Below are 27,675 nucleotides of genomic sequence, written 5' to 3'. Positions count from 1 at the left end.
ATTCAGCATAAGTGAACTCAATCTCATCCTGTCTGTCATAGGCTTTGGAGCAAGCACTAGGAAGATAGAAATGCACAGTGGTAGGAATTTCAGTAGTTAGAATGTATTGCACATTTGTCAGTTTTTTCCCGTTACTGTAGTTGTTTCCTGCAAAATAAGAGAAAGGGCACATTCTGCAAGGTAAATGTAAAGAATTTTTGTGGTGAGTCTATTGTTTTTTGTAGTGAGAAATTGATGCAGAGAAATAAAATGCAGAAAATAGCATAAATTCATACCCTTTATGTGACTTTTTCAAAAATCTTGGTTATACACAGATGATTCATCCCATTTTAATTCCCTGTGAATACTGATTGCAAATTGCTGCAAGTAATAGTTTACTGAAATTATAGTTTTCATTTCCTACAATTTTAACACGTGGGCACAGCAATGCTTGAAGGCTTCAGAAGAGTGAATTACATAAAATTACAGTGCAGCATTTTCAAAATAGATTTTCCTGGTAAGTTGGAAGCATTTAAAATTGTAAGAGTTCAGTTTTATGGTGTTTGCTGACTTCCAGCTGGGAAACCAAGAACCTTTAGGTGTGAATTGATTGACACCTTAAAGAAAATTATTATGCTTCTAGCTGATAGTATTTTGGATTTCCTTTTTTATTTAAAAAAAACCCCAAAAACAAAACCGCAAAAGCAACCTAAACAAATAGGATTACTGGGTTTTGTGTACACGATATTTTTACTTCTACTTTTTTGACAGTTCATTTCTGCATGTAGTGCCTACAGAATAATTAGCCACTGTACTCATGGAAGAAAAACATACTGTTGATTTTACATAGCTATTTTTCATGGGAGACCTTCAAGAATGAAGATTTTTTTGAAAGAATATATTTGAAATATGTTTTTCATTTGGAATATAGTACTAGTTCCTAGACTTAAATATTTTTATGAGATTGAAAAATTTACATGCGTAGATTGTGTCTTGATTTTTAATGTGAACTGGATCTATTTTAGAACTAATTATATTTGATAAGAAACGTGGCTCTGGATTTTGAAAAATGAAATTTCAAAACCCAAGTAATAATTTTTCTTCACTGAGTGTAAGAAGAAAGTATCTGTACTGTTTGATGCTTTTACTCCTTTAGGTCTTCTTGTCTCTAATGGTAGCTACAGTATAATGGGACATGGAGAATTTTGATTTGGAAAGTTGTCTACCTTTGAATGTTTTATTTGTTAAATCCCATTTTGAGACAGAGAATTTGGAAAAATTTGATTACACTAAGTACACTAGTATAAATGCTAAGTAATAAGCAAATGAATTTTTTTAGGAAAAAAGTTAGAGAGATTGATAATGTCTAATTTTTCTCTAAAAACCTGTGTTTTGGAAGTACAGGAGAAAATGTTTGTGTGATATATGCATCCAGGTATTGCTGAATTTCAATGATACTTGAACATTTCCATATGGGCATGGCCTGTACATCTGGCAAAATTACCATTGAATGTTTTGTAAAATTTTTTTAACTGCACAAAAATATGATGACCAAGAGTCACACTTGCACTTAAATTACTGAAGAAATGTGCAGTTTATAATAATAATAAAAAAAGAAAATTAGAAAAGCCTTTTATCACTTTGGTCTTTGTTTTACATGTCCTTTTCTAAGGAATCATGTGAGAGGGTGCTGGTTGTAATTTATTCTTTTTTTTTGTAGGCTCAACATGAGAAAATTATTTCTCAGCAGCAGGCTATCATAGTAGCAACTCAGTCTGCTCAGACACTGCTTGAGAAACAAGGGCACTACCTTACCCCTGAAGAAAAGGACAAGATGCAGAGGAACATGAAAGAGCTGAAGGCTCAGTATGAGACTGCCTTGGCTGAATCAGAACGGAAAATGAAATTAACCCATTCTCTGAGGGAAGAGCTGGAGAAGTTCGATGCAGACTACAGTGAATTTGAAATGTGGCTGCAGCAGGCAGAACAAGAACTTGACAACTTGGAGGCAGGCGCTTCTGACTTCAGTGGTATTATGGTCAAACTGAAAAGGCAGAAGAGTTTTTCAGAAGATGTTATATCTCACAAAGGGGATTTACGCTACATCACGATTTCTGGACAAAGAGTTTTGGATGCTGCAAGGTCATGTAGCAAAAGAGATGGTGTGAAGGTTGACAAAGATGGTATCGATACTTCGGCTACATATGCTGAAGTGCAAAATAAACTGGATAAAGCTTCAGATCGCTTCAAATCTCTCTATACTAAGGTAAGTTTTATTTATACTGAATAGGAATGACTGCTGTCATTGATTCAGCAATTTGTGTAGACAGGAGCTAGTTGATGAAACAAACACCATGAGAAGTTGTAAATTCTTTGTCTCTCAAAGTCACATAGCAGAACAAGATGCTTTTCTAGATCTACTTTAGTCAAGTGTCAGATTATTAAAGGTCTGAATGGATGAGACTTTCTACTTTGTGTTATAAGGAAGAAATGAGACCAGAGCTCTTCGTTGTTCTTTCCAGGCTTAAACAGCCTCTGAGACTGTGGCAGCTCAGAATGCCTTGAGTAATGTTTTGGAATGGAAAGGAATTGTAATACTTTCACATGTATAATGCCACTTTATGTTACTTGCAATATTTCCCATAGCTGTTTATTTACTTGGCTCCCTACTAATAAAATGAGTGTAAAAAGAGAGAGACTACGCCAAAAATGGCAGGTTAAGTTTTAATTTTAATTTGTATCCTGAAACAGTTTATCCCAATGTGACCTTTGTTGCCAGCACTAGGCAAGAAAGAACTTAGTGATTTAAGCACAGCAATTATTTTTCACCGCTCTGCCAAGTAAACATTTTATCCTTAACAATATCAGCTTAGTGTCTAACTAATGAGTAATTAGCAGTGCAAAATCCTCCATGTACCTTAGAGAGGGAAGATAATCTAGCTCTCTGTGCCAGGTTCATGTATGAAATCTGCCTGATAGAACCAGACAAACATCACCAGCTAGTCTCACATGCCAAATTTCCAGCTGTTTTCAAAAAACAGTGTTGTTCAATATTGATAATATTCCAGAACTGTAAACTTTTGAGATAATTATTAATTAAACCACTGAAGAGGGAGCTGCTGTCAGTAGCCTTTGATTGTGCTGTTTCCTATTTTTCTAAGATCATAGGGTCTAACTCCTTAGAGCTTCAATGCCATTGGTACTGTGTTGGTCTGCAACAGTGACCATCTTTGTCTGGAAATTTTTACCTCCTTAAGGTTTTTATGCTCAGAAATGTAAATTCTATAAAGATATGTATTTGATTGCATGGTTAAAAATGCAATGTAAAACTTATTTTCTCAGTTTGTCAAGACAGCTGTTCATTTCCAGAAGCACATTTTCCTTTTTCTGCTTAAGTGGTATGAACAGGGAAGCTAAATTGACAATTCTGTTGACATGTTAAATTTTCTGCAGTTGGTTTATTGAATTACTTTGAGTGTGAATGTAAAGATTTCATAGCAAAATTTTTCAGAGAGCTTGTTTTTATGCACATAAGAATCCCATGCCAGTAGCTTGATTTGTCAATTTTCCGAATTCTATCCTTTCCGTGTATACATTTAGCAGGGTTATAATAGATGTGCTTTAAATATTTGACAATAAATATGCAGAACACAGTCGACCTTTTGGGCCTTTAAGGACAGACTTCTAAAAAGTGAGATCATCCACTATTAGTGAGATTTTCCAAGTTGTAAATGAATTGGTAGTAACCTTTTTTGCCTTTTGTAAAAGTTTCTTGCTTTAATAAATGCTTAGATTGCTTTTACTTATATATATATGTATGTATATTTGCACATGCGTGAGACATGATTTTATAGGTTTATAATGTTGAAGGAGCCCTAAAGTCAGTTCTTGGTTAACTGGTTATATAAATAAGCATGTTCTATGTCTGCCCACCAGATGGAGACCAAGTACCACGTGTAAATGTTAAAATACCGTATCTGGAAGGTTCCGAATATAAACATTTAGTGTAACTGTTTATAAGTATTATGACTTGATACAATCAGATTTTGCTTGTGGAACCATCTCCAGAAAGTCTGAAAGAGTTTCACTGACTTTTTTTTTATGTGACAATTTGCTGTAAACACTTTGGGGCATGCTAACGTATAGGACTGACAGGATCTTGTTCAGATGACATTTTTAAGTGAATAAAACAAAGCATATGTACAATACTGAACCTTATCACTTTGAATTCACTATGCAGGTAAGGTAGTTATGAAAACAGTACTCCACTGTTCATATTTTAATGAACATACATATCTCTCCTGATTTTTTAGAAAAATTCTAGCTCCCAGCGGCTTCCTACATTTCTACTTTCCACTTGCTTTCTACATTTTTGGTGCCAGAGTTCTGATAAAGAATATTTATATTGGTGAATCAAAAATTATTCCTGACGTTTTTCCAATTCTAGTACAGCAAGTAAGATTCCAGTTTCCTACCTGCATCAGTGATTTAATCCTAAATCACCCTTTAGGAGCACAAACTGGTAAGACCTGCAGAGCCTGTCCAGCTGTCATGTCTTTGTGCAGAAATAAGACAGTGAAATGATGACAGGAAAAAGTTATGCAGCATTACAGGAAGGAATGTATAATTTTGAGATTGGTATGAAATGCAGCACACAGTTTAATGCCTGCATATTTGCTTGTTTCTTTTTTACTCTTTTAGTGTAGCATCCTTGGAAATAACCTTAAAGACCTGGTGGATAAATACCAGCATTATGAAGATGCTTCATCTGGACTTTTGTCAGGTCTCCAGGCCTCTGAAATAGCTGTGAACAAACAACTATCAGAGCCAATTGCAGTGGATCCCAAAAATCTCCAAAGACAACTTGAAGAAACTAAGGTGAAAAGCTTTTGTGCTAAAAGGAACTGCTTTTTATCTGAAAACCAGGATGATCTAATATAATCCAAGTGACCACAGGCCGAATTCTTGCTTTGCATGTAGGCATACATCTTCTGTGGTTCTGAAATTTGGCTGTCCAGAGCAATATCTGAAAAGCAATGGGTGAAAAAAAATGGAGTACCAAGATGGCATTAGCAGTGATGAAAGAAGGACGTGTTTTCTATCACTTAGAAAATGATAGGGTGAAATTTGGGAAGTTTTTGAACTAAGAAAAGATTTAATGATTATGGCTTGCTATCAGAATAAGGCTTGGATAGGGTTCCAGATAGAGAAGTCCATTTGATTGTTGTCTGTGACTCTTGATTTTTTTTCTGTTCACATTTGTGTGTTCCTTCGTTATGAAAGGGATCATACCAGGTGAACAGTGTGATGTGAGTAGTCTGTCTCCCTTTTTCAATTTCACCCAGTGCTACATACCCTGCAGAGAGTGAATTTAACATAATTTGTGTTGCACAGAAGAACAGAATTTTTTATTTTTTGCCACTGAGGATGTAACTCATGAGTTTATGTAAATCCTAGTACAGGCAAGACAAGTTAGTGATAGAGCTTGTGAAGGTAAAACACTGGATACCTGTATAAAGTGTAGGCTTGGAGAAGGCTTTAGGAACCCAAGTATATGGTGAGTTATATAAAGTTTCGTACAGTCTGTCATCTTTGAATTGACTGTTGTATTTTCATAAACACATTCAATCACCTATACTATAAATAATATGCAAGATTTTTTGTTTTTTAGTGAGCAAGACTAATGGTCAGGCACTTCCTCACTGTTTTGTCTTGTGCTTGGTGAAGTATCAGTGCAGATCAGACACATTTGCTATTGAAAAATGATAGTCAATGGCTTTTGGAAAGTACATGCTTTAACCATTTCCCTCCCTTCAGCATGAGCAGTAGCTACCTTGATCTGTGGAATCTTTCAAATTGGCCTCTGGAAGTGCCCAGCACTTTGGTGCATGACAGCAAAAGGAGACAAATCACAGCCAAGTTTAAGACAACAAAATTAAAAGTGTAAATTGTCATCTCCTAACAATTGAATGTTTAGGTACATTTGGGCTTCCAAGCGCTAGAAGAGTAGGAATAAAACCAATTACAATTTGAAGCTTCATTTAAAAGTTTTGTTCCTTATGCCAAAATGAATTATATTCTCTATAAAACAAATTTTCATGGACGTAATACAAAAGGAGTGAGCACTAAGGTTCTTTTTATGAAATGTCTACATGGATTACTAGCACACAAAAGAGCACTCAATGACTGTGAGTTGGGAAGAAGGGAGAAGGGTACAAAATGTCAAAAGATTCAAAAGAAGAGAAAAAATAGGAGGCTGAAGAAAGCAAGCCAATTAATGAAAGCAAAACAAAGAGTATTTTGAGGAAGTCAGGTGTTGCAAGTTAAAGCTGTCCCTTGTAGCCAGCACATGCAGCTGGTAATCCAGCTAGACACAGCCCTTGGCAGCATGGTGAGGTCTAATCTTTTTATGGGGATTAACTGTTCTTCAAAATATTCTTCACTGCCTCTGGCATCAGCTTGCTTGCCTTCTGTTAGCATACAAGGTTTTCTGGTACTTTTTTCTTTCTTTCTGCACAAATTCTAGCCTAAGCCTCTTCAGATCTCTGAGATTCATTGTGTCAAATGGGTCAGCAAGAGATGATGTGCTGTGCTCTGACACACTCTTATGCTCTGGGTACCAATGCTGAGTGCACTGACAAGACTTCTTTGTGCTGGCAGGGCACATAGGATTACCTTTTGATTCATATATTCATTGAGTATCAATGAATATCAAAAAGTAAATCAGATGTCCCTTCATTTTGGACTTATATAAGCTTCAAGGGAATCAAAACAAACACTAGCACAGAGGCCTGAAATAATTTAAAAATGAATAAATTTTAAATTATGTACTCTAAAGTACTCTTACACACTAGAGAGATAAAGGCACTAGAATTTGATTCAGCCCTACTGTCTTTGTTGAATCTGGAGAAAATCATGGCTGAGCTAGTCTCTGAACACGTGTTCCTTGTTCAGATGGACAAACTTAGGCAAAATTCATCCACACTGCTTCAGGGTTTCCTGACTGTTAAGGCAATAATCTTGTTTCAAGCTATTCATGTTTGTGCTACAATATCAGCCTGAGCCTTTGTCAATACCAGTGCTGGTGAATGTGTAACTGCTGCTATTGATTGTATGCTTTTCCCTCTGAATTGTTCTTAGATGATGAGTTGAAAAATGTGTTTATAACAGTCTATACAAAGGGCCTTTAGAAACCGTTAATCAAAAGACACATTTGAAGTTACATGCAAGAAATAAGTTGGGTCAGACTTTACCTTATGTTTGATTATAAAAGATGGTGAACTAAAACAAGGGCCAGGAGGTTAACAGCAGCCATAACCACTGGTCAAGATTTTGCTTAAGGAGAGGTCACAAATTGAGTTTGTTTATTCCGAGCACTAAGTTTAAGTTCTGTGACACATCTCAAGTCTTGCTTATGTAAATACCAACTGTACTGAAAAGCATAACTGATAACAGTGGAATTTTACAGGTTCTTCAGGGACAAGTGTCTAACCACCAAATTGCTGTAGAAAAACTGAAAAAAGCTGCTGAAGTGTTATTGGACACAAGAGGAGAGTTGACACCAGACAAAGATGAGATTCAGAAAACACTGGGTAAAATATCTGCTTTTCTTAATACCTCTTTTTGTCACTAGTGTCTGCATGCAGGTTCTGGAAGAGAAAAATTACAGATTTTTCTCTTCCAAATTCTTATGTCACTGTTCAAGTCCACACTTTGTTGAGTCATAAGTCACACAAGTCATTACAACACAGTAATTTAATTGTTGGTCTCTCTCCTACATGTATCCATATGCCTTTCACTGCCATTTCATTTTTTTTTTTATTTTTACTGAAATAGGGATTGCTGAGCAGAGGTAGTGATTTGCTGAGGATCATATATTCTCCAGAGAAATATGACTCCAAGGAGCCTGTTTACAATCAATTATTTGAGGTTTGCTTAGCTTAGGAATTACTTCCTTCTGACTCTAAGAAACTATCTGTGAAGGGGTTGACTTTGGCAGGCTGCCAGATGCCCACCACCTTCTCTGTCACTCCCCTTGCTCAAGTGGATGGGGGTAAAAATTAAGATAGAGAAGCCCATAAAATAAAGATAAAGACAGCGAGATCACTCACTTTTTATTGTCATGGGCAAAATAGACTTGACTTGGCATAAATTAACTTTAGTTTATTGCCAAATAAAACAGGTTTGGAAAATGCAAAACAAAGACAAATTACAGGAACACTATCCTCCACCCCATTCTTTTTTCCAGGCTTACCATCACTCCTTCCTTCCCAACTAGTCCCCCTTCCTCCCTGCCAAACACTGCAGTGTGGATGGGAGATGGATGCTTGTGGTCAGTCCGTAATTTCTCTGCTGCTGCTTCCTCCTCACACATTTCCCCTGGTGAGGGGAAACTCTGGTGAGGGACCTCTCCACAGGCTGAAATCTTTCAGGCTAATATTGTTCCAGTATGGATGTAGGCTGTGTTTTCCTAAGGAAACATCCACCTCCTCTAGCGTGGGTCCTCTGTGTGCTGCAGTGTGGTTATCTGCTCCTCTATCCTCCGCAGGCTTCAGGAGATTCTCTGCTCCAGCACCTGGAACATCTATTCTACCTCTTTCTTCTCTGACCTTCATGTCTGCAGGGCTGTTTTCATACTTTCTTTTCCCTCATTTCTCATTCCCATACAGTGTTTTCCCTTTTCTGAATACGTTTTTCCAGTGGCACCACCAGTTTGGCTGAGGAGCTCAGCTGTGCCCTGAGATGGGTCAGCTGGAGCTGGCTGGAACCATCTGTGTTTTCCATGGGGCAGCCACTGACCTCCTCTCACACGAGCCAAAAAAACTTACCACTACCCAAACCTTACCACTTACACCTAATACTCTTTCCTATCAATTGAGAGAAGTAGCACAGCATGACATTCACCACTGTCTGAAGTTTGAAGATGCTCTCTCTGTATCACACAGCGATCTCTTCATGGAATCCCATAAGTAACTTGCAGAACAACAAAATAAAACAACTGTGGCTTGACTCTTTGGAGTTGGTGATAAAACTCTATGGGAGGTACATGGGGCTTGTAACTTTCAGAGAGTTATTTTGAAAATGTTGGCTGTCTAATGAAGAACCATCTGGAAGAACCTCTCAGATCTCACAATAACATAAGAGACATAACTGTAGAAGAGCTGTCTTAATACTCTGCTGTTTTATTTCTTGGGAACAGTCAACAGCTGTCTTAAGCTAGAGCTACAGGGAAGCATTGGGCACTGCAGCTGTATGCTACTCCCTCATTTCCCTTGTCCAGTGTGTTTCTTGGTTCTGTTTGAAGTTGTTTGTCTTTGCTTCCATGTTTTTACAGACTAAAGCTGACATTTTTTCTTAATTCTAATGTAGCAATTTTTGACTCAACTGCCATGTGCTGATGAAGTAAGCTAAAAGCTTAGTTTGGCTAGAGGAAAAAATTGAAATATGTCTTCTCTTTATCAGATGATATTGTGGAAAGATATGACAATTTATCCAAATCTGTGAATGAAAGGAATGAGAAGCTTCAAGTAACTCTGACACGATCCCTAAGTGTGCAGGATGGTTTGGATGAAATGCTGGATTGGATGGAAGGAGTTGAAAAGAGCCTTAAAGAACAAGATCAAGTGCCTTTGAATTCTGCTGCTATTCAGGACATTATTAGTAAAAGCATTGTAAGTAGCATTCTTTGAAAAAAGAAACATTTGTTGGATAATTCAGATTTAAAGAAAGAATTAAAATCTTAGGTTGGCACCTTTTATGGGTTCAAAATACTTACTAAAGAGGACTCTTGTGTGAAGTGAAACTGCTGATAAGGATTTTTGTAGCTGAACTAGATGACACTGATGGTCTAGCTGTAGTGATTTGTTGCTTTATTTGGTAGATGAATTTCATTCTTAACATTTAGTTGCAAGTAATACAAAGTAGTCCATGTATGTTTCAGATGCTAGAACAAGACCTAGCAGGTCGCCAAAGCAGTATAAACACCATGAATGAGAAAGTGAAGAAGTTCATGGAGACAGCAGATCCATCCACTGCATCCTCACTGCAGGCTAGAATGAGTGAACTTGCAGGACGCTTTTCTGAAGCAAGTAACAAGCATAGAGAGAAGCTTATGAAAATGGAGGAATTGAAAACTAAAGTGGAGTTATTTGAAGGTCTGTCAACAAAACTTCAATCATTCCTAGATGAGAAAAACCAGGCACTAAGTGAGACGGAGGCACCAAGAAAGGATGTCAGTGAAGTGTCTCAATACATGCAGGTACTGTAGCATTCAATTTGTATGTGTTGTGCTTTCTTAGTCTAACTCAGCTGAGTGATTAAATAAGACACATGCCTTAAATAAGAAGGCATGGTGTTTTTTTTTCCCAGCATTGGTTGTTTAGCTAAAATCAAGAGTTCCATTTTGAACATTGATTGTAAAGTCTAACATGAAGAATGTAATCCTATTTTGCAGGAAGCTAGTGTAGAATTGGCACAACACAAGAAAGATCTGGAAGTTCTGAAGCAGCTCCTTGAAGAACTTTCATTCCATGCTCTTCCTGGAGATAAAGCACTGGTATTAGAAAAAGTAAATGCCCTGTCAAAGAAATTCAAAGAGGTAGAGGAGACAATAAAAGAAAAGTAAGTTGAATAATCAAGGCATTTTCAACAGTGTGAATGTTGTGATTACTGCTATCCTTTTTTATACAATCTCAAGATACTGCAGTTGACCAGAGTAAGTAAGGGGTTTTTTTACTGGAAGGAAAAGATTCTATTTGAAAATGCCTCTGTAGTTAGTCTGTCTGGCCCAAGAGCTCTAAAAAGGGCCATAAAGATAAGTAATTTTTCAAATTTTGTGACATTTACAGGATTCTGGCAATTTTAAGAAAATCCTACTTCTCCTCTCTGTGATAGAACATAAATTGCTACTTCTGTATATTGCTTTAGAGTACTATTTGGTATCAGGCTGCAAAGGAAAACTGGAAAAACTGTAAGAGATTCCACAGAAGTTACCTTTACAGTATGACTAGGTTTTGCACATTTATTTATATCCATAAAATTAGCTTTTTGACACATAGAATTTACGAATAGTAATACCAGATTAATAATATTTGTTGATTTAGTTATTAGAAGAAATACTGTTATTCCTTTGTCTTTAATTGTCTAGAGAAGAGGATGTATCATCTTGTCAGAAGCAAATGGATTCTTTTGAGCTCCTTGTAGAATCATTAAAGAAATGGATAAAAGAGACAACAGAACGAATTCCAGCAGCACAGCCCTCTCTGAATACAGAGGAGTTAAAGAAACCTTTGGAAGATACATTGGTAAGCTTTTGTAGGAGAAGTGAAATCTGGCTGAAGGAAATAAGGCAATACTAAAATACAGATTTAAGGTGTAAGCAGTCACAGTAATTAGGGCTAGGGGGCTTGCAGTCTGCCTTTACATTCCCATTTACTTTGTATGTTTTGCAACAGATTCCTAAACAGCAAAGTTAATTAATTCTCTGAAGTCTGAAGTCAGTTTTGTAATGAACCAATTACTGTCTTTCTTAATCAGAATTTAAAAGATGAATGGACATTAAAGGCACCTGAACTGCAAAAAATGAATAGCAGAGGAACTTTGCTGTGTAACTTAATCACTGCTGTGACTTCTCCTGCAAAACTGAGAGCAGTTGCCAAATCAGGTATGCTTTTGTATAATCAGGTAAGCCTAGAATTCCAAGAATTTTTAAAACCTTTAAGACAAAAATTAATACTGTTTCACCCTTGGATTATTATTCGGAATATTATGGCTTGTAAGAAAACATTCAGCCATGTCTCTTCTGACCATTGTTTGCTGTGATTGTATTTAAACTGTGTAGCTGCTGTAGTAATTCAGCACACATTCTCATTGTTTTACTCTGCCAAAATACTGCAAAAATTTAACGTGTCCTAGAGCTGTTATGTAATTCCCAGCTAGTGAATAAAATGACAGTACCACAGTTGCCTTCAAATCATCCCAGAAAGCTTCTGAGAATGAGAAATTGACTTAATTCTGATCAATGTTTGGTGCCTCACATATCCATCAAGTCTCAAGCAGGGGAAATACAAACCTTGTTTTGCCAGCTCTGATGTACCTGCACAGAGATACCTATTTAATGGCCAGCAGGCTGCTCTGTGACACCAAGGAAACACAGAAAGGTTTGTGGAGTCGTGGAGTTTTTGTTAGAAGGGTAATGAGGAGATGGGTTATACAAAAAATGGACATAGGTAAATGTATTCATCCTAATATGATATCATAATTAGTATGAGTCAGTGTTTTAGTTGAAACAACAGCACAGAAGGGAATCAACTTTGTATCTCAGTGTGATTTTCCTGGGCCAAAATGTATTTTCTGTCTAGACCTTCAGCTAAATTCTACTAGTAATCATAATTTAAAGATAGCAACGTGATTTTTTTTTACTCTAGTAGTAAAATTACTCTAGTATTTTTTTACAGAAACCAGTAATTCTGCCAAGTATCATTCCAGACATAATTTAAGGACATTGGACATTTTAATTGCAATAAGCACATTTTCAGTCAATTCTTGAACTGACTAGGTCTGGAAATAAATTCAAATATGTTGGCCTTCATTGGTCATCTGCAAATGACTGGGAGGTTGGGGACTGACAGAGGATACCTATTGGGCAAAAGGAGAACACTTTGTTATTTCCCTTTGTAATAGCTGCTTCTGGTTTTGGTTTTTTATGAACTTTAAATAAAAATCTTTCAAAGAACATTTTGGAATCTTCTATGATCTATTTGGGCTCATTCCGCTGCCCCTTTTCTACTCCTATGCATCCAGATAGAAAAAATAGTTAAAAAGCTATCACATAAGAGCAGCTATAATCCTCGAGACCAGAACATTTGCCCTCCTTAACAAGAGCTGTACTGTGTATCAGTTTATCGCAGTTATAAATACCAGAGTCCAGCTAAAAGAGCGTGAAGATCTACAGGACTCTGGCTGCAGCCTGTGACTTCTCTTATCTGGTTTGTTTTCTCTTGCCATCCTCCAGCTGCCACTAATGTAGTCCTCACTGCCCAGCTGGTACTGGGGGCTGGATGCACAGCCTTTTCCAAGGCAACCATTAATCCTCCTCTGTTAATTGCTCTGCTGGGAATACATATGTGCAGGGGAGCGGGAAGTGATCCTCCTTGCAGTTCTGCAGTGTGATCATGTGGCCCTGCTCTTTGGTCTGACTCCACTTGACAAAGCCCATTAGCTCTGGTTTCAGAGGCTCTGATATTATGGGTAATTAGTAGAGCTGCCTAGGTGAGCAGCTGCCTCCAAGTGACAGTAAGGACTTCAGGTGTAAGAGTGCCACATGGCAATTCCTGTCATGGAGCACATGCTTGAGTCTTACTTATGATAAGATAGGGAGGGATTAATCCAGTTGGTTTCGAGAGCTTTCTGAGCAGTTACAATGCACATAAACCATACAATCTTTTCAAGTTGGGAAAGACCCTTCAGATCATAAGGTCCAAACATTAACTCAGCACTCCAAGTCCAGCACTAAAAACCATGTCCCCAAATGGCACATATACATGTTTTTAAAATACCTCCAGGAATTGTATCTCAGCCACTTCCCTGGTGGGTAAAGGTGCCCAAAGTTTACCCTTTGGCTGTGGTATCTGCAATAAGCACTCTGGGCCTCTTTGAAGTTTAATGTTTAGTGCCCTCCTCAGTTGCAGCATTTGCCAGTTCGTTGTCTCCCAGGCTATACCTGCCGTGTTCTCAGTAGGGAGCAGGGTCCTTTGGGGGAGAGGAAGAAAGTGATGTTAGCAGTCTGGATGTGAATAGGCCTCATAGCTAAGGCATAAAGCTTTGGCACAAACGAAACAACCTGGTCAGTTGTTGAGTGGAGAATTGTGAGCAGTAGGGCTGCTGATACAGCACACACATGTGCACCCTTGTAAGTGCATGCATGTACACCCCACCCACTGTGCATGTGCTCTGCCTGGGCGATACCTTGTGGTACTGCCTGGCAGGAGCTTCGTACTTGATGTTGTAATGACAGCTATGGACCATGCTGCTTTGAAGAGGAAATGAAATGCTGGGGTTTTGGTGGGAAGAGGCTCAGATAAGCAAGAGGCTTCATCTCCTTTGATCTACAGGTGGCACAATTTTAAATGGTGAAGGAGGAGCTCCAGGAACTCAGGATTTCTTGAAAAATAAAGGTCAGTAAAAATTTCAGCATGTAATAAAGAAATGTTGCTTGCCAATTACTGTTAAATATGGAAGTATTTTTTAAATGTTGCATAAATCTGTAGCTGTCATTATTAGACTGAAATTTCACATCACCATCACAAGACAACTACATTGACTAGGACATGATATTATAAGTAATTATGACAATACCTATCTCATTATTTTCTTTGAAGACCAACCAAATCTGGCCTTGTTTTCTGAATCAATATATACTTTTATAAATGTATACGGGGATGGCTATTTTAATATAAGACATGACTTTTGAGAAATACCTTTCAATGGGAATTGAAACTTCAACACCCATCAGCATTCACAACATGCATATACACAAATATATGTATACAAAACCACCCATTTTATATAGACTTGTATCCCTGTGACCAACTCTTTCATAGAAACAAAGGAAATTTTATATAAAGACTTCACAGTAGCTGAACTGTAGCCCAGTATGTTCAACTTTTGGTCATGGAATTGTTACTTAAAATACTAAAACAGCAATGGTTAGAAAGAGTGAAACATGTCTGTGCACTTGTATGTATTGAAATAATGATTTCTGTGAGATAAGTACTTGCAAATGCTAACTTATATTAGCTCATTCAGATGTAGAGCTGCCACATTTAGAATGGATTGGAAATAACTCTAACATATTAAGTGACTTCTTATTAGGGGGACTATTAGCTACTGTAACTCAGAGTACTGTTCAATACTGTTTAGTACATTCAGTGTTGTTTCAGGGGCTTGTAACTTCTAACGCAGTCTTCGTGCACCTCTCTTTACAGAACTGACAAGTGTTCAACAAGCTGTGTCTAATGTAAATCACAGCTATGAAGATTTGGGAGTTTTATTGAATGGAAAGATTTCGGAACTAGAAAGTATGCTTTCAAAAATGCAAAATATTCAGGAAGAATCGGCCTCGATGATGCATTGGTTGCAAAAAATGGACAAAACTGCATCAGACTGGGAAGCTGCTCCAACAGATAGTGAAGCAGTTAAAGCCCAAGTAGAGCAACATAAGGTACTTTGTGCCTTCAAACAAATACTTTTTCTTATAGTTACTAGGCAGATGCTATGAAATAACTGATATTTCAGCCTAGCTTAATGTTGAAGAGAGTATTTAAATGATCCTACTAAGCATATTAGTCAGGCTTAGAGCAAATCTGGCAAACTGTGTCAGTGGAGTAAAGGAGCACTGTGTCAGAGAGAATGAGTTTTGCAGGTCAGAAAATAATAATTTTATTTGGACAGTTTGAAAAGGTGAGGCTATACTGATTATGCAATAAACTTTTTTGATCTTAGTGGTTTAGAGGTCTATAATAGATTATTTGTAATATCTGAAGGGCTGTATCTGTCCAAAAGCTGTTCCTGCAGCTGCTGGCTCACTGACACTCCACAGACCTCCCGGTCCCTGCAGCTGCAGCAGCTTATGTCTGTTCCAAGGCAGTGTTTCTCTTCAGCAGCCCTGTCATGCTTGTTAAGTTATATAGCTGCACAACAGCCTCCTTCCCCCTTTATTATTGATAGGAGAAAACCACTGAATCAGCAGTGAGCTTCTGTCCTGTTTCAGCACTAGAGACATATGCTTCCCTAGCAATGAAGGACAATATTTACACATGTAAGGTTCATCTATAAAGGGAAATGTAATGGATAGGGAAAATTCTTTTCTGGCTTGTGACTGTATATAAACAAAGACAGAATTAGATTTAACTGAGTTTCTTTTATATTTGACGAGTCACCCTTAAAAATTAACCTGACCAGCTACCAATTTCCTCAGAGTTGGATAACATTCAATCCTAAAATTCAGATTAAGTGTGAAAGAAAACCAGCTCTTTTTTCTTAACGGAGAATGTACAAAGCTATCATGATCATCTAACCCACAGTGTAGTAATAGAAAAGTATTCACAAATAGTTGGAAAACTGAGTGAGTGCTCAGGCAAGAGTCATCTGATGCACTGGACCCCCTACTAGAAGTTCTAAATCAAGTACAGTTTGTTCAGTGTTTATTTTTGAGGGTTTTGGATAATTAAAAAGCAGCTCCATGAGGCAAGCTTTTTTACCTAAGAACAGTCATATAAGAGCCCTTTGCCAGGCATATAAGAAATATTCACTTCTGTCAGCAAGAACAGCATTAATTAGGATTTGCTGAAATATCTGAGTCTTATGTTAGGTTTACACTTAAAACTCTGATTCTCTTTAAACCATGGGTTTAGGGAATGTACACTAAATAATCTGTCTGTGATAGCAGGACTGCTACTGAGGTAAATGAGGCCACACCACACTCCTCTCTGTCAGAGCTAGCTGGATTATTTCTGCTGTGAGCTGTACTTTGCATTAGTCAGTTTGCTTTCTGTATGCAAATAGATTCCAAATATATGTGAATATGATGGGACCTAATGAATCTTATTTATCTGAATTCTAGTTCAGTCATTTGTTCAAATTAAGCAATAATTATTAATATAGTTTATATCTGTCAGGTTCTGTCTTCCAAAAACATTGACTAGGACTAGCAACATATGTCATTGTAAGGTATTTTGGGATTCATAGCAGAAAACTAGTATATACAGGCTAGATATTTATTTTTTATTTTCATGTTTGTCACCTCAATATTATGGACTGAAAACTTCACCATTCTTCTTTAGTCTCTTATTTATTTATTTTATCACCTAAATTTTCAGCTTTTTGAAACTGAATTAAAGCAAAGTGCAAATAAAGTGCAAGAACTAAAGGACAAAGTTACAGAGCTGTTGGAGAAGAACCCTGACTCTCCTGAGGCACCTAAGTGGAGACAAACGTTGGATAAAATAGGTACTTCAATAAAGCTATATTATAGCTCACTCAGACTGATTTAGAAGTTGTTTTATTATGAGTTTTTTTATTCATTACCAATAACAAGTATTTTTAATGCCTTGTTTCCTCTTACCACCTAAATTCTGTGGAAATAACTCCATTTGCAAGCATGTAGATCTGAAGTAATTCCAGTGATGTCCGTGGGCTTTGAATTTGTATTATTGCACAAGCTATAGCTTGACTCCGTTTTAAAGGCTTTATCTTTTTCAAATGGTGTGCAGCTAAAACTTGACTGCCCAGTTACAAATTTTTTTTTTTTTTCTTTTTACAAAATATAACAAATTAAGGGGATTCTAGTTTCATGTAGAGAATGGTTTGAGTTGTTTGTAGTGCTCTTCTGCATGTATTTTCCCCATGAACTTTTGGCATTTTGTGGGTTTGGTGGTTTTTTGCTGTTTTCTAAAACTGTATAAATTTTGTTGAAATATTTTTAAAAAGCCAATAAAAAAAAGAAAGTGACCATGTTTGGTCAATACATTTTGAGATATTGCAGCGCATAATTGTCATGAGCTTTTAAAAATTCTTTTTATGTTAGTCATACTTAAATTATTGGTCAATAGCATTGTATGTCAATCTTGTTTCAAAGTGATAGGCATTTTCATTGCTACACCAACAGTAATTTTGAAGCTGAGAATTTTTCCAGTCTGTCCAGCTTGTAAGAGAAACTCTGAAAAATTTAAGTAGCAGGTAAGGTGTCCAACAGACCTTTAATTGTGTTGAAAGAGGATTAATACAGAATGAGCAGAGAACTGTAAAGCAGCAAAAAGACCTGTAAAAACAAGGGATGAAAATCTGGGACAAAGAGAGTTAGCAAAATACCAGAGCTGACTGAGCAAGCAGTGACAGTATCACAGAGGGGAAGGGTGAAGTTACAAGATTGACACTCAAAAGGCTGCTCTGGAAGCCACTTGCCATAGAGGAAAAGACTGAGGAGGTGTGAACCTAAGCTCACCCAGTGCTTTTGAAATACCTATCTGCAGAAGTACCCTCATTTCCTGTCTTTAGGTACCTGGTTTAGATGTTTTAGATGAATGGTTTTAGATAAATGATACAGACATTTGAAAGAGCTAGGCTTTTTCAGAGGGCTGTTCAGAGTTGAAGCCTAATTTTGGACTTCTGATCACCCTTTATTACTGGAAAAGCATAGAGATTTGGCTGTCTAAATCAAGCACCTGAGTTATAACTGAGTGGAACCCTTTGCCTTCTATATAATTTAAGACCAAAGCCTAAATTTGGGGCTATTTCATTTAGTAATATTCTAATATAATTTTATTACATGTTTAATATTCATTGCTCTAAAAAATTCCACACGTGGCTGACTGTCATCCAAGTGTATGTGAGTCTGACTTTTAAAAGATGTTATTTGCAGAGTCACTGCAATAAGGCATCTGGAGTTAATCAGCATGAAGCCTTATGAGAGAGCTCTGTTTATGTTTCATATATAGTCTGCTCTCACAATCCATCCACTAGAACATGCATGCAATATTTTAACATTATCATTGTTAGATTCCAAATGGAAAGAACTCAATCAAGTTACATCTGAGAGACAACAAAAACTGGAGGAGTCTTCAAATTACCTGATCCAGTTCCAGACAGCAGAAGCTCAGCTAAAGCACTGGCTTGTAGAAAAGGAGCTAATGGTCAGTGTGCTGGGACCATTATCAATTGATCCTAATATGCTGAATACACAAAAGCAACAGGTTCAGGTGAGTAGTGCCAACACATAATTGACTTAAGTTTCTTCTGCCTTTTTGCTATCAGCAAAGTGCTATTTTGCATCTAGAGCAGAGCATGGTTAGTATAAGCCATTAGATTTGTTTATCTTTATGTATCAGCTTATGTCATACTTGACTACAATAATTAAAAGAAAAAATTATCATAAGAGTGAAAAGAGGTCAGAACAGGTAAAGAAAAATCATGAGGAGACATTGATCCTCTGACACATCTTTCTGTTTTGACCATACTGTGGTTTTTTTACAGCAGAAAGACCTTTAAATTTTATTAATTTGACATTTTACTGTCATTGCTCATGTTTAGTCTGTGGTTAGAACTAGCTTTTTGAGATTTTATTCCCTTGACTGTTCCAGTAGCTAACAAAAATATGAGGGCAACTGAAATGCAGTACTGTGGATAGATATGGGGCCAAGAGGGTCAAAGACAGAAGAAGAAGTATAATGAAAAAGTGCAGTAATTTACTGACAGCCACACAGCAAAGTGCAGACAAAAGAAAGCAAATGTGAAATCTGATGAGGTTGCAGAAGGTAGAAAATTTAATTTCAAACATTTCTATTGCTGGAAGTTACTCTAAACTGATGGGAAAATGTTTGTTTTTGAAAAAAAAAAGTGTTATTAAAGCTTTAATATCAGTATTGTTTAAAATAAAGTGTTTAAAACATAAACTATGTTCTAATACTATGTGAAATACTATGACTCAATATTAGCTTTAAAGGGCTTCAGAAGTCTAGACAGATGGCATAAAACTACCATGTATCACTTCACAGTCCTTAGAAGTTCAACCTAATGGACTTAGAAAGGGTTTGGAATATTCTGTAAAGTAAAACCATTATATTTGTCCCTTTTGCAAGCACTGTGTCTTACTGTTAAAAAAGAAAATACTGAGAACCAGTGATATTAACTTAAAAGGTCTTACACTACACATTCAGTCATTTTGTGAATTAGCCAAATAGTCTCTCTTCTATAATTAAACTTTGTGATACTATGTCAGAATACATCTTCTTAGAAGTTCTTCCTTAAGACAAGTGTCAAAACTGTCTAGGAAAGAAGATATTACTTGAAACTAAACAGCACTTATTTTGCTTTGTGTGGTTAATTACTGTGGTATTAACAGAGTTCATTTACTTGTATCTCCTGGTTGAATTAGATGATGTGTAAATTCACCCCATTTTTTTCTGTTTCTTTGATGTAAATACTTGGAAACAACACAGTTTATGTAGAAGGGACATTTATTTCATTGGCTTTTTAAACTTGGAAACACTCAATAATAGAGCTTAGCTACAACAAATTCTACATGGTTTTTTGTCAGAAGCACATTTTTTTCTCATGAAGTCAATTAATTTTAAAATTCCCTTTTTCTCCTAGATTCTGCTCAAAGAGTTTGACACCAGAAAACCACAGTATGAGCAGTTAACTGTGGCTGGGCAGGGGATTCTGGAGAGACCTGGAGAACATCCACCCTCACATGAAATTGTAAAAGAGCAGCTGGCAGCTGTGGCACAAAAGTGGGACAGTCTAACCAGCCAGCTGAAGAAGAGATGTGACCGAATTGACCAAGCCATTGTGAAAAGCACAGAGTATCAAAGTTTACTCAGAAGTCTGTCTGATAAGCTAAGTGCCTTGGATAGTAAACTCAGCAGCAGCCTGGCTGTGAGTACACAACCTGATGCTGTGAAGCAACAGCTGGAAATTGCTAAAGAGATGAAGGAGGAAATAGAACAGGAAATGAAGAATATAAATGCAGCACAAGCTCTTTGTGAAGAGCTGTCAGCACTGGTTGGGGAAGAGTATTTGAAAGCAGAACTTACAAGACAGTTAGACGGCATCTTAAAATCATTTAAGGATATCGAGCAAAAATCAGGTTAGTATTTATTTAAAGAAAAACAGTAATTAAGGCATAAAGTAAGGCAAAAGTTTGTGATAGACGTGTTGAGTGAACTAAACCTGGTGCCAGCTCTCTATGCAGTCCAGCCCCCAAGCAGTTGTACATTAGAATTTAGAAGAATCCCCATGCCTTGAAAAGAAAAGATAAGGATAATGCTTGGGATGTCTAGTGAATAGTTTGGGAGAGAACTTAGAGTAAAATAGCAAGGCTGCTTCTGTCATGTCTTCCTTCAGGTGCATCCTCACTGAATTAGAATGCCAAAAGAGGATGCTGTTCATTGAGCTAACTTCATAGGGGCAGAGTATTAGCCAAAATGATAATTTCTAGGCAAACACCAGTTAATGGCTTAGTCAAAAACAGTGGTAATTGTATAAAACTGCCTGTGAGAGAAGGGGGCTGGTAGTCTGCAGCCTTTCCTTACCTTGTGAACAACAGAACTGAGCAAGAAAGAATTGCAAGAAGTAATGCATTGCAAGCTATGTCATACTTTCTTCTCCCTAGCAGCCTCAGTTTGGGGTTTTTTATTTCCTCTGGTCACAAGCAATTTCAAAGAATCTCCCTAGGAACATGTATTCCCTGTAGGCCATGAGTTAGGTGCTACTAGGTTATACACCTAATTTTACCTGTGCTTACACTTCGTAGTACCATGAAGCACAATTGTGTGTTTGCCAAATGGGATCCATGTAGACACAGACTGGATAAGTTCACCTCATTTGATTCATGTCCTAATGCCTTCACTGCTCTTCTGCATTACAGGAATGAGTCTGCCCCTTGCAAGAAACTTGGTTGTCTGCCAGTCAAACTCCACATACTAAGGACTGGTTTTCTTTAAATTAATGATCATGCATAATAGAATCAATGTTAGTTATTATTTTTCCCTGAATACTAGCAGGTTCTGCTAGTGAACCTCTGTGCTGCCTTCTCCTTTGCAGATAACCATGTTCAGCAGCTTCAGTCAGCGTATGCCACTTCTCATCAGTTCCAGCAAATGTCGAAGGACTTTCAGGCCTGGCTAAGCAAAAAGAAGGAAGAGCTGAACCAGGCTCGTCCCGTGTCAGCCAAACTTGATGCCTTGCAATCACTAATTGAAGAACAGAAAGATTTTAAGAAGACAATGATTGATCAGATTAGTTCATATGAAAGAATTGTTGCAGAAGGAGAAAGTATCTTACAGAGGACTCAAGGAGATGACAAAGCAGAGTTACAATCCCAAATTGCCACACTCAAGAATAACTGGGATGAAATGAATAAACAGGTAAAAGAAAGAGAAGATAAATTAGCAGATTGTCTGGAGAAAGCCCTCAAATATAAGCAGCATGTAGAAAATCTGCAGCCATGGATAGAGAAGTGCCAAAGCAATCTGTGTGAATTAAAAGTTGGCATAAACCCTGTTGAAATAGAGGATTCTATTGTTCAGGTGAGGGCATGGCAGAAGGACCTGGATAAACACCATGGGATGGTGGAACTATTAAATAATTCTGCTGAAAGTTTGCTTAATGCAAGTGAAACAGATAAAGAAATTGTACAAGAAGAAACTAAGGTGCTGAATCAGAATGTGAAAGTGGTTACAGAACAGTTACACAAGAAGAGAGAGTGCTTGGAGAATATGGCACAAAGACTGAAAGAGTTTCAGGACTCATCCAGGGAAACTGAAAGACAACTTAAAAGTGCCAAAGAGCATCTGGAAGCTCATGACTCACTTGGACCTCAGTCATTCAGTAACAAACACCTGACAATTATGCAGGCCCAGCAGAAAGCCTTGCAAGCTTTAAAGCCTCACGTTGATTTGGCAAAAAAGCTTGCCCAAGACCTGGTGATAGAAGCTTCTGATTCAGCAGGTGTTTCTGACCTCTTACTCCAAGCTGAATCTTTGGAGCAAGAATACACTGCAGTGAAGCAGCAAGTTGAGGATAGGTGCTCATTCCTAGAGACCAAACTTCAGGGAATTGGCCATTTCCAAAACAGCATTCGAGAGATGTTCTCTCAGTTTGCAGAGTTTGATGATGAGCTTGATAGCATGGCTCCAGTGGGGAGAGATCTCAAGGTACTGCAGTCACAGAGAGAGGACATAAAACATTTCATGAACAAGTTGGAGGATCTTATAATGAATAATGAAAATGCTAATAAAAACTGTAAAATTATGCTAGCCACAGAAGCTGAAGCTTCTCCTGATCTTGTTGGTATAAAGAGAGACTTGGAAGCTCTAAACAAACAGTGCAACAAGCTACTAGACAGAGCAAAAGCCAGGGAAGAACAAGTGGAGGGCACTATTTGCCGTGTTGAGGAGTTTTACAATAAGCTAAAAGAATTTTCTACTCTGCTTGGGAGAGCTGAAGAACGTGAAGAGTCACAAGGTCCTGTTGGAATGGAAACAGAAGCTATTAATCAGCAGCTGAATACATTCAAGGTAGGAAGATTGGTTTCTTACTATTAAAAAGTATTTTACCACAATACCATTTTATTAAACATCATAGTGAAAGGGACTAGTTAAGTGAAGACCTTAGAGAAGTCTTGTTTCACAGCAGTCTATTCTGCCTATATACATTTTATCTGTTTTGAAAGGGGATCTTATGCTCCAGAGCTTTCCTTTGCTTCAGCTTGGCAGACTTTGGGAGTTTTGCATCTCAGGTCCCAGTTCCTGTACCCCAGTTCCCTCTTCACCTCTCTTCACTATCTTGTTACCTTCTGTAATGCATCTGCCTTTCTGTTTTTGAGAAACTGCATATTGTCTCTATTTGATGTCCATGTATTACACAACTTTCATCTTCACAGTGGTATGAATTTTAAGACTCCAGTGATCACCTATCAGCCCACATTCACTTTGCTCATCTGAGTAGTTTAGGGTTTTGTCACCTTGGTATAGGTTTCTGTGTATTTAGATTTAAGATGTTACCTTTTGCCATTTTCTGTTTTCATACACTGGCTGGTTTTACCTCATTGAATTCCACCCTTACCTAGAAATATCCTGATAAAAAGAAAACATGCAAAATAATCCCGCTATGATATTGGGATTTTTCTTGTAGCATCCTTATCCAAAATGCACTCCAGAGCTTCTGTATGTAGCTTTTTTAATATGCCAACTAGCTATCCATGTCCAGGTCAAAAAAATGCATTGCAGTGATAGTGTTAATAGAGCTTTGCTGCTGAAATAAGTACAAATATTTTCTTGGGTTAGGTTACAAGAAATGAATTTCCAGTGCTCACCAGAAATATTGATAGATGTAAGCAGTGTTTGAAAAAGATCTTAAATCTCCTAATGGCTATATAGTGGCACTGAATATTCTACACTGCTTTGGTTTTGTTCCAATATAATATTGATTCAAATGTTTGTAAGACTTGTACATTAGTTGACACTTAATGATAAAGCCAAACCTTTATAGCAGGATTTGATAAGCTATGCTGTTAAAAATTTGATGACCTTGGAGAAGAGTCATTACATGGCTGGCCCAACAGAGGGTGCATTTTGCTTGTTTAAGCCATATTGAAAAGGAAAACTAAACCAGAAAACTTTCATCTGGAAATTTTAAATGGAAGTTACTGTGAGTTTTGATGATCTTTGAGAATGCATAAATAGAGACAAAAATCTTGAACAAATAGTTACATTATGAGGAGATTGCATTAGACTGGGAGGATTAAAATTGTATGCCAGTCTATCCTAACAAGTCTATCTCAATTTAAAAGAGAAACAAATGGCTTTTCTTTGTATATGGTTAGTAAAACACTTTGGATATTGGAAAATAGCAACAGCTCCTGCTGTGAATGCTCTTGCTTACATTGGCTGTACAGGACTTCAGCTGTAGGCAGTTTGGGATCTCTGATTTCACCCCATTTCTTACATTTTCAAACATTAGGTGCAGCTTCAGGTCTTTGTTAACAGGTATTACATACAATGAATTGTATATGTACAAATATCTATTTTATTATAAAGAAAAAGATTTCTGGAGTGTTACAACCTGATGAGAGGATGGTAGGAAAATCCAGTTGCATGTGTGTTGTCCCAGTGTTGTAGGTCATCAGGGCATTGGACACAACACAGCAATTGAGCAGTGAGAGACCTGTGCAGGCCAGTGAGGGCAGAGCATGCCTGAAACACAAGAGCTTATGTGGTAGGAAGACAAAAAACCCTGGAGAGACATAAAGGAGAACAGTGATATCTGCATGTTTATATCCAAAAGTCTACTCTGGGACTGTATTTACATTAGATATTTATAAGCTTAGAAATGTATTTTGCTTGAAGCAACTATTTTAGGCCATGGTTTTGCTTGTGATTAAAAACACAATGCCATTAAACAGGAGGTGAAGAATGATGAAAAAGTGAAGGAGTTGTTTACATAAGTGAAAAGCAAATGCAGAAACAAAACAGCAGAGTGAAGAGCCTTTGAAGAAAGGAAATAGGGAGACCAGAACAGGAAATTTTACTAAGTGAGAGTGTAGTTAATGAAGGGATACTGATAGCAGGAGGATAGGGATCAACTCTCGTCATGCTCGGTGTGAGTGCTACTGGGGCATATCAAAATTACAGTCTGTAATCTGTTTATACCCTTTCCCCTTCCAGAGAACAGTTCTACCTGAGGCAGCAAAGTGTAGGGGGGCTGGATGCCACAGATCCTGCTCCACTCGTGGTGTGTTTGTGTTTGCTCACATGTTTGTGCACGTACACAAACACACACAACCTGAAAGTGTGGCTGTGGCCACAAAACCACTGTCTGGCTCCTTCTGTCTTTAGCTTCTGTGGTCAGCTGCAGTCAGCTTCAGTTCCTCAAGAGTAAAGCAAAAGAGTTGTTCTTTGGTATAGCTCTATTAACATGAACTCTTCGCTCTCTTCAGGGAAGGATCTTATGTAATGGGCCAGAGGTGGTTTTTGTGGTTTGACCAATTTTTATGTACAAAGAGTTAGAGATGCGTGCAGCTTCTTGGCATGACATTAAAACACTTTTTTTTTTTTTAATAAACTGCCTTTGAGTTGTATTATATATATATATTTAAAATGCATATACATACTTGTTTTATTTGTATTTCTTCTTTGTAATGTATTTATTCCAGTTGTTATAGAGTGTTAAATTGAAAGTAGTTGCCATCAGTGTTAAATTTTAAGTAGTTGCTGTCAGTGTTAAACTATATTTCTTTACAATGCAGTTATAAAATTTACTTTGTGTAAATGAAAATCTTCAGAGCAGTTCATTTAAAAGTAGAACCATGACTCTTACTTCACTTCAGGAAGAGTATAATCAAATGAAGAATTTATCTCAATTAATATAAAACACACACAAAAAATTACTAATTAACTTGGCTTTGTAAGACACGTTTTATCCCAAAGTCTGTATGCAATGTGTAGATTAGTCCTGAAAAGAAATTTCAGTAAAATAGGTTTGTTAAGGTACACTGAGTCTACCATCATTCTTCAAAAGCAAAAGAAAAAAGAATTGTGCAAATAGACTGAACCAAACACTCTGGGTTGGAGTAGCTGCACGGTGCTAGAATATTTGCAGTTGAAGAAGCATTTGCAGCTAGGTTCTCTCTGAAATAGAGAAAAAACCTAAAGTTGAATTATTTTACTTTTTGAAACTTTTTCACAATTCTTGTACCATCTTTCTTCTTAGTAAAACCAACATGTCACTGTTATAGCTTTCATGAGCATGTGGTTAATTTGATTTTTGCTTTTATTTTTGGATTAAAAGTAGATATAGTTATTAGAGGTTGCCTTCTAATTGGACTTTATGGGAATTTTTAGGTATCCTGAGTAGTCCTGCCAATGAGCTTGAACTAAGATTTTAATTGGCTTATGTTATAGAACCACAGAATTTTTTAGGTTGGAAAAGACTTCTAAGAACATTGAGTCCAATGTTAACTCAGCACTGCCAAGTCCACCGTTCACTGTGTCCCTAAATGCCACATCTACACATCTTGTTAGTTATGCAGAGGGTGTCAGTCCTCTGATTTTTGCTTTGAAGGCAAATAATGTTGAAAGCATAATCGGAAGTTTCTCTTTAAGTTTCTCTTTGAGCTAAGTGTTGCATATCCCATGCTCTGTTTACAAACCCTAGAACAAGAGACTAAAATCTTCAGTGGGATTTTACTACAGTTAAGGTCTGTATTGAAAAGTAAAGGTAGTATAAACAAGCATTAATTTTTTTTAACAGTAGCATTTTGAAAGTGCCTCATCTATAATGCAAAGTCTTCAGCTGAAACAGTGATAAATGGTAAACTATTTTTTAACTGTTAAAATAATTTTTTCTGTTGAACAAATACAGACCAATTTCAGCGATATGCTTCCCCTATAAAGTCATGCAGCATTTTCTGAATTCAGCAGGGATCTATCTGGTTTTGGTTGTTTTGGGTGAAAATAACCATGGACGATAGGACCTTTCATCAAAAGTATCTAAAATCCTTTTCGCGTCTTTACCTTTATAGTGTATTCTCTGCTAGAGAATCCAGAGGTGATTGTTATCTGTTTGGCATAATCCAAATGTTATATGGCTGCCCACCAGAGAGTAGGAAGAGAGAATTTGTTTTGCATGACCTTAGTGTTTTGATATGTAGCTGACTGTTTATTAAGTAAATCAGTAAACATGAAGCGTGGTACGTTTGTCTTTCTTGCATAGAGTGTATCCTGCTTGCTGCTTAATGTGGAAAGCTCAAGCTGATTGTATTGAATGCACTGTGTTAAGTTTCAGCACTAAGTGCCTTATGCTGTCCTTAAACTGACATCTGAATTGTCCCTGTAGCTGCTGGCTGCTGTCACACCAGCAGCTCAGGTCATCAGGGGTTTGGCTTCTACTGGAGTGGAGCTGCTTGGTCACGGCAGCTCCTCCCGTGCTGCTGGCAAGTTACCTGTGAGTGTCCCGACCCTTCCCCTCCGTGGCTATGAGCTCGAAGTGTAGGTTGTGAGTTAATGATGAACTGTATTTAAAAGATGCCAGTTTCCAAAACAGGAATCTTTGTCCCGATAGGCTGGTTTTGGGCTCCAATAAATTCCATTGGAGGGGAAAAAAGAGAAAGGTCTTTCAGATATAGTTAGGTTTTTTCCC

General features: G+C 37.3%; 1 protein-coding gene across 4 annotated transcripts in view; it reads left to right on the top strand.

The window, feature by feature from the left end:
• The window catches only part of DST (dystonin), a 293,083-nt gene that overhangs the window by 195,677 nt on the left and 69,731 nt on the right, over nt 1-27,675 (top strand). For all 4 annotated transcript variants that reach the window (XM_063389398.1, XM_063389397.1, XM_063389401.1 and 1 more), the window contains 14 exons: nt 1,700-2,245; nt 4,681-4,857; nt 7,448-7,571; nt 9,442-9,650; nt 9,920-10,237; nt 10,433-10,599; nt 11,126-11,282; nt 11,515-11,641; nt 14,091-14,153; nt 14,964-15,199; nt 16,857-16,986; nt 18,535-18,734; nt 20,128-20,623; nt 21,580-23,054. In XM_063389398.1, coding sequence (XP_063245468.1) covers nt 1,700-2,245; nt 4,681-4,857; nt 7,448-7,571; nt 9,442-9,650; nt 9,920-10,237; nt 10,433-10,599; nt 11,126-11,282; nt 11,515-11,641; nt 14,091-14,153; nt 14,964-15,199; nt 16,857-16,986; nt 18,535-18,734; nt 20,128-20,623; nt 21,580-23,054 — 4,425 coding nt within the window. The remainder of the gene's footprint in view (nt 1-1,699; nt 2,246-4,680; nt 4,858-7,447; nt 7,572-9,441; nt 9,651-9,919; nt 10,238-10,432; nt 10,600-11,125; nt 11,283-11,514; nt 11,642-14,090; nt 14,154-14,963; nt 15,200-16,856; nt 16,987-18,534; nt 18,735-20,127; nt 20,624-21,579; nt 23,055-27,675) is intronic.

Source organism: Prinia subflava, chromosome 2 (genome assembly GCF_021018805.1).
Source record: "Prinia subflava isolate CZ2003 ecotype Zambia chromosome 2, Cam_Psub_1.2, whole genome shotgun sequence".
In the NCBI taxonomy this organism is placed as follows: Eukaryota; Metazoa; Chordata; class Aves; order Passeriformes; family Cisticolidae; genus Prinia; species Prinia subflava.
Note: the sequence above shows the minus strand (reverse complement) of the source record. Positions and strands in the feature narration are given on the sequence as shown.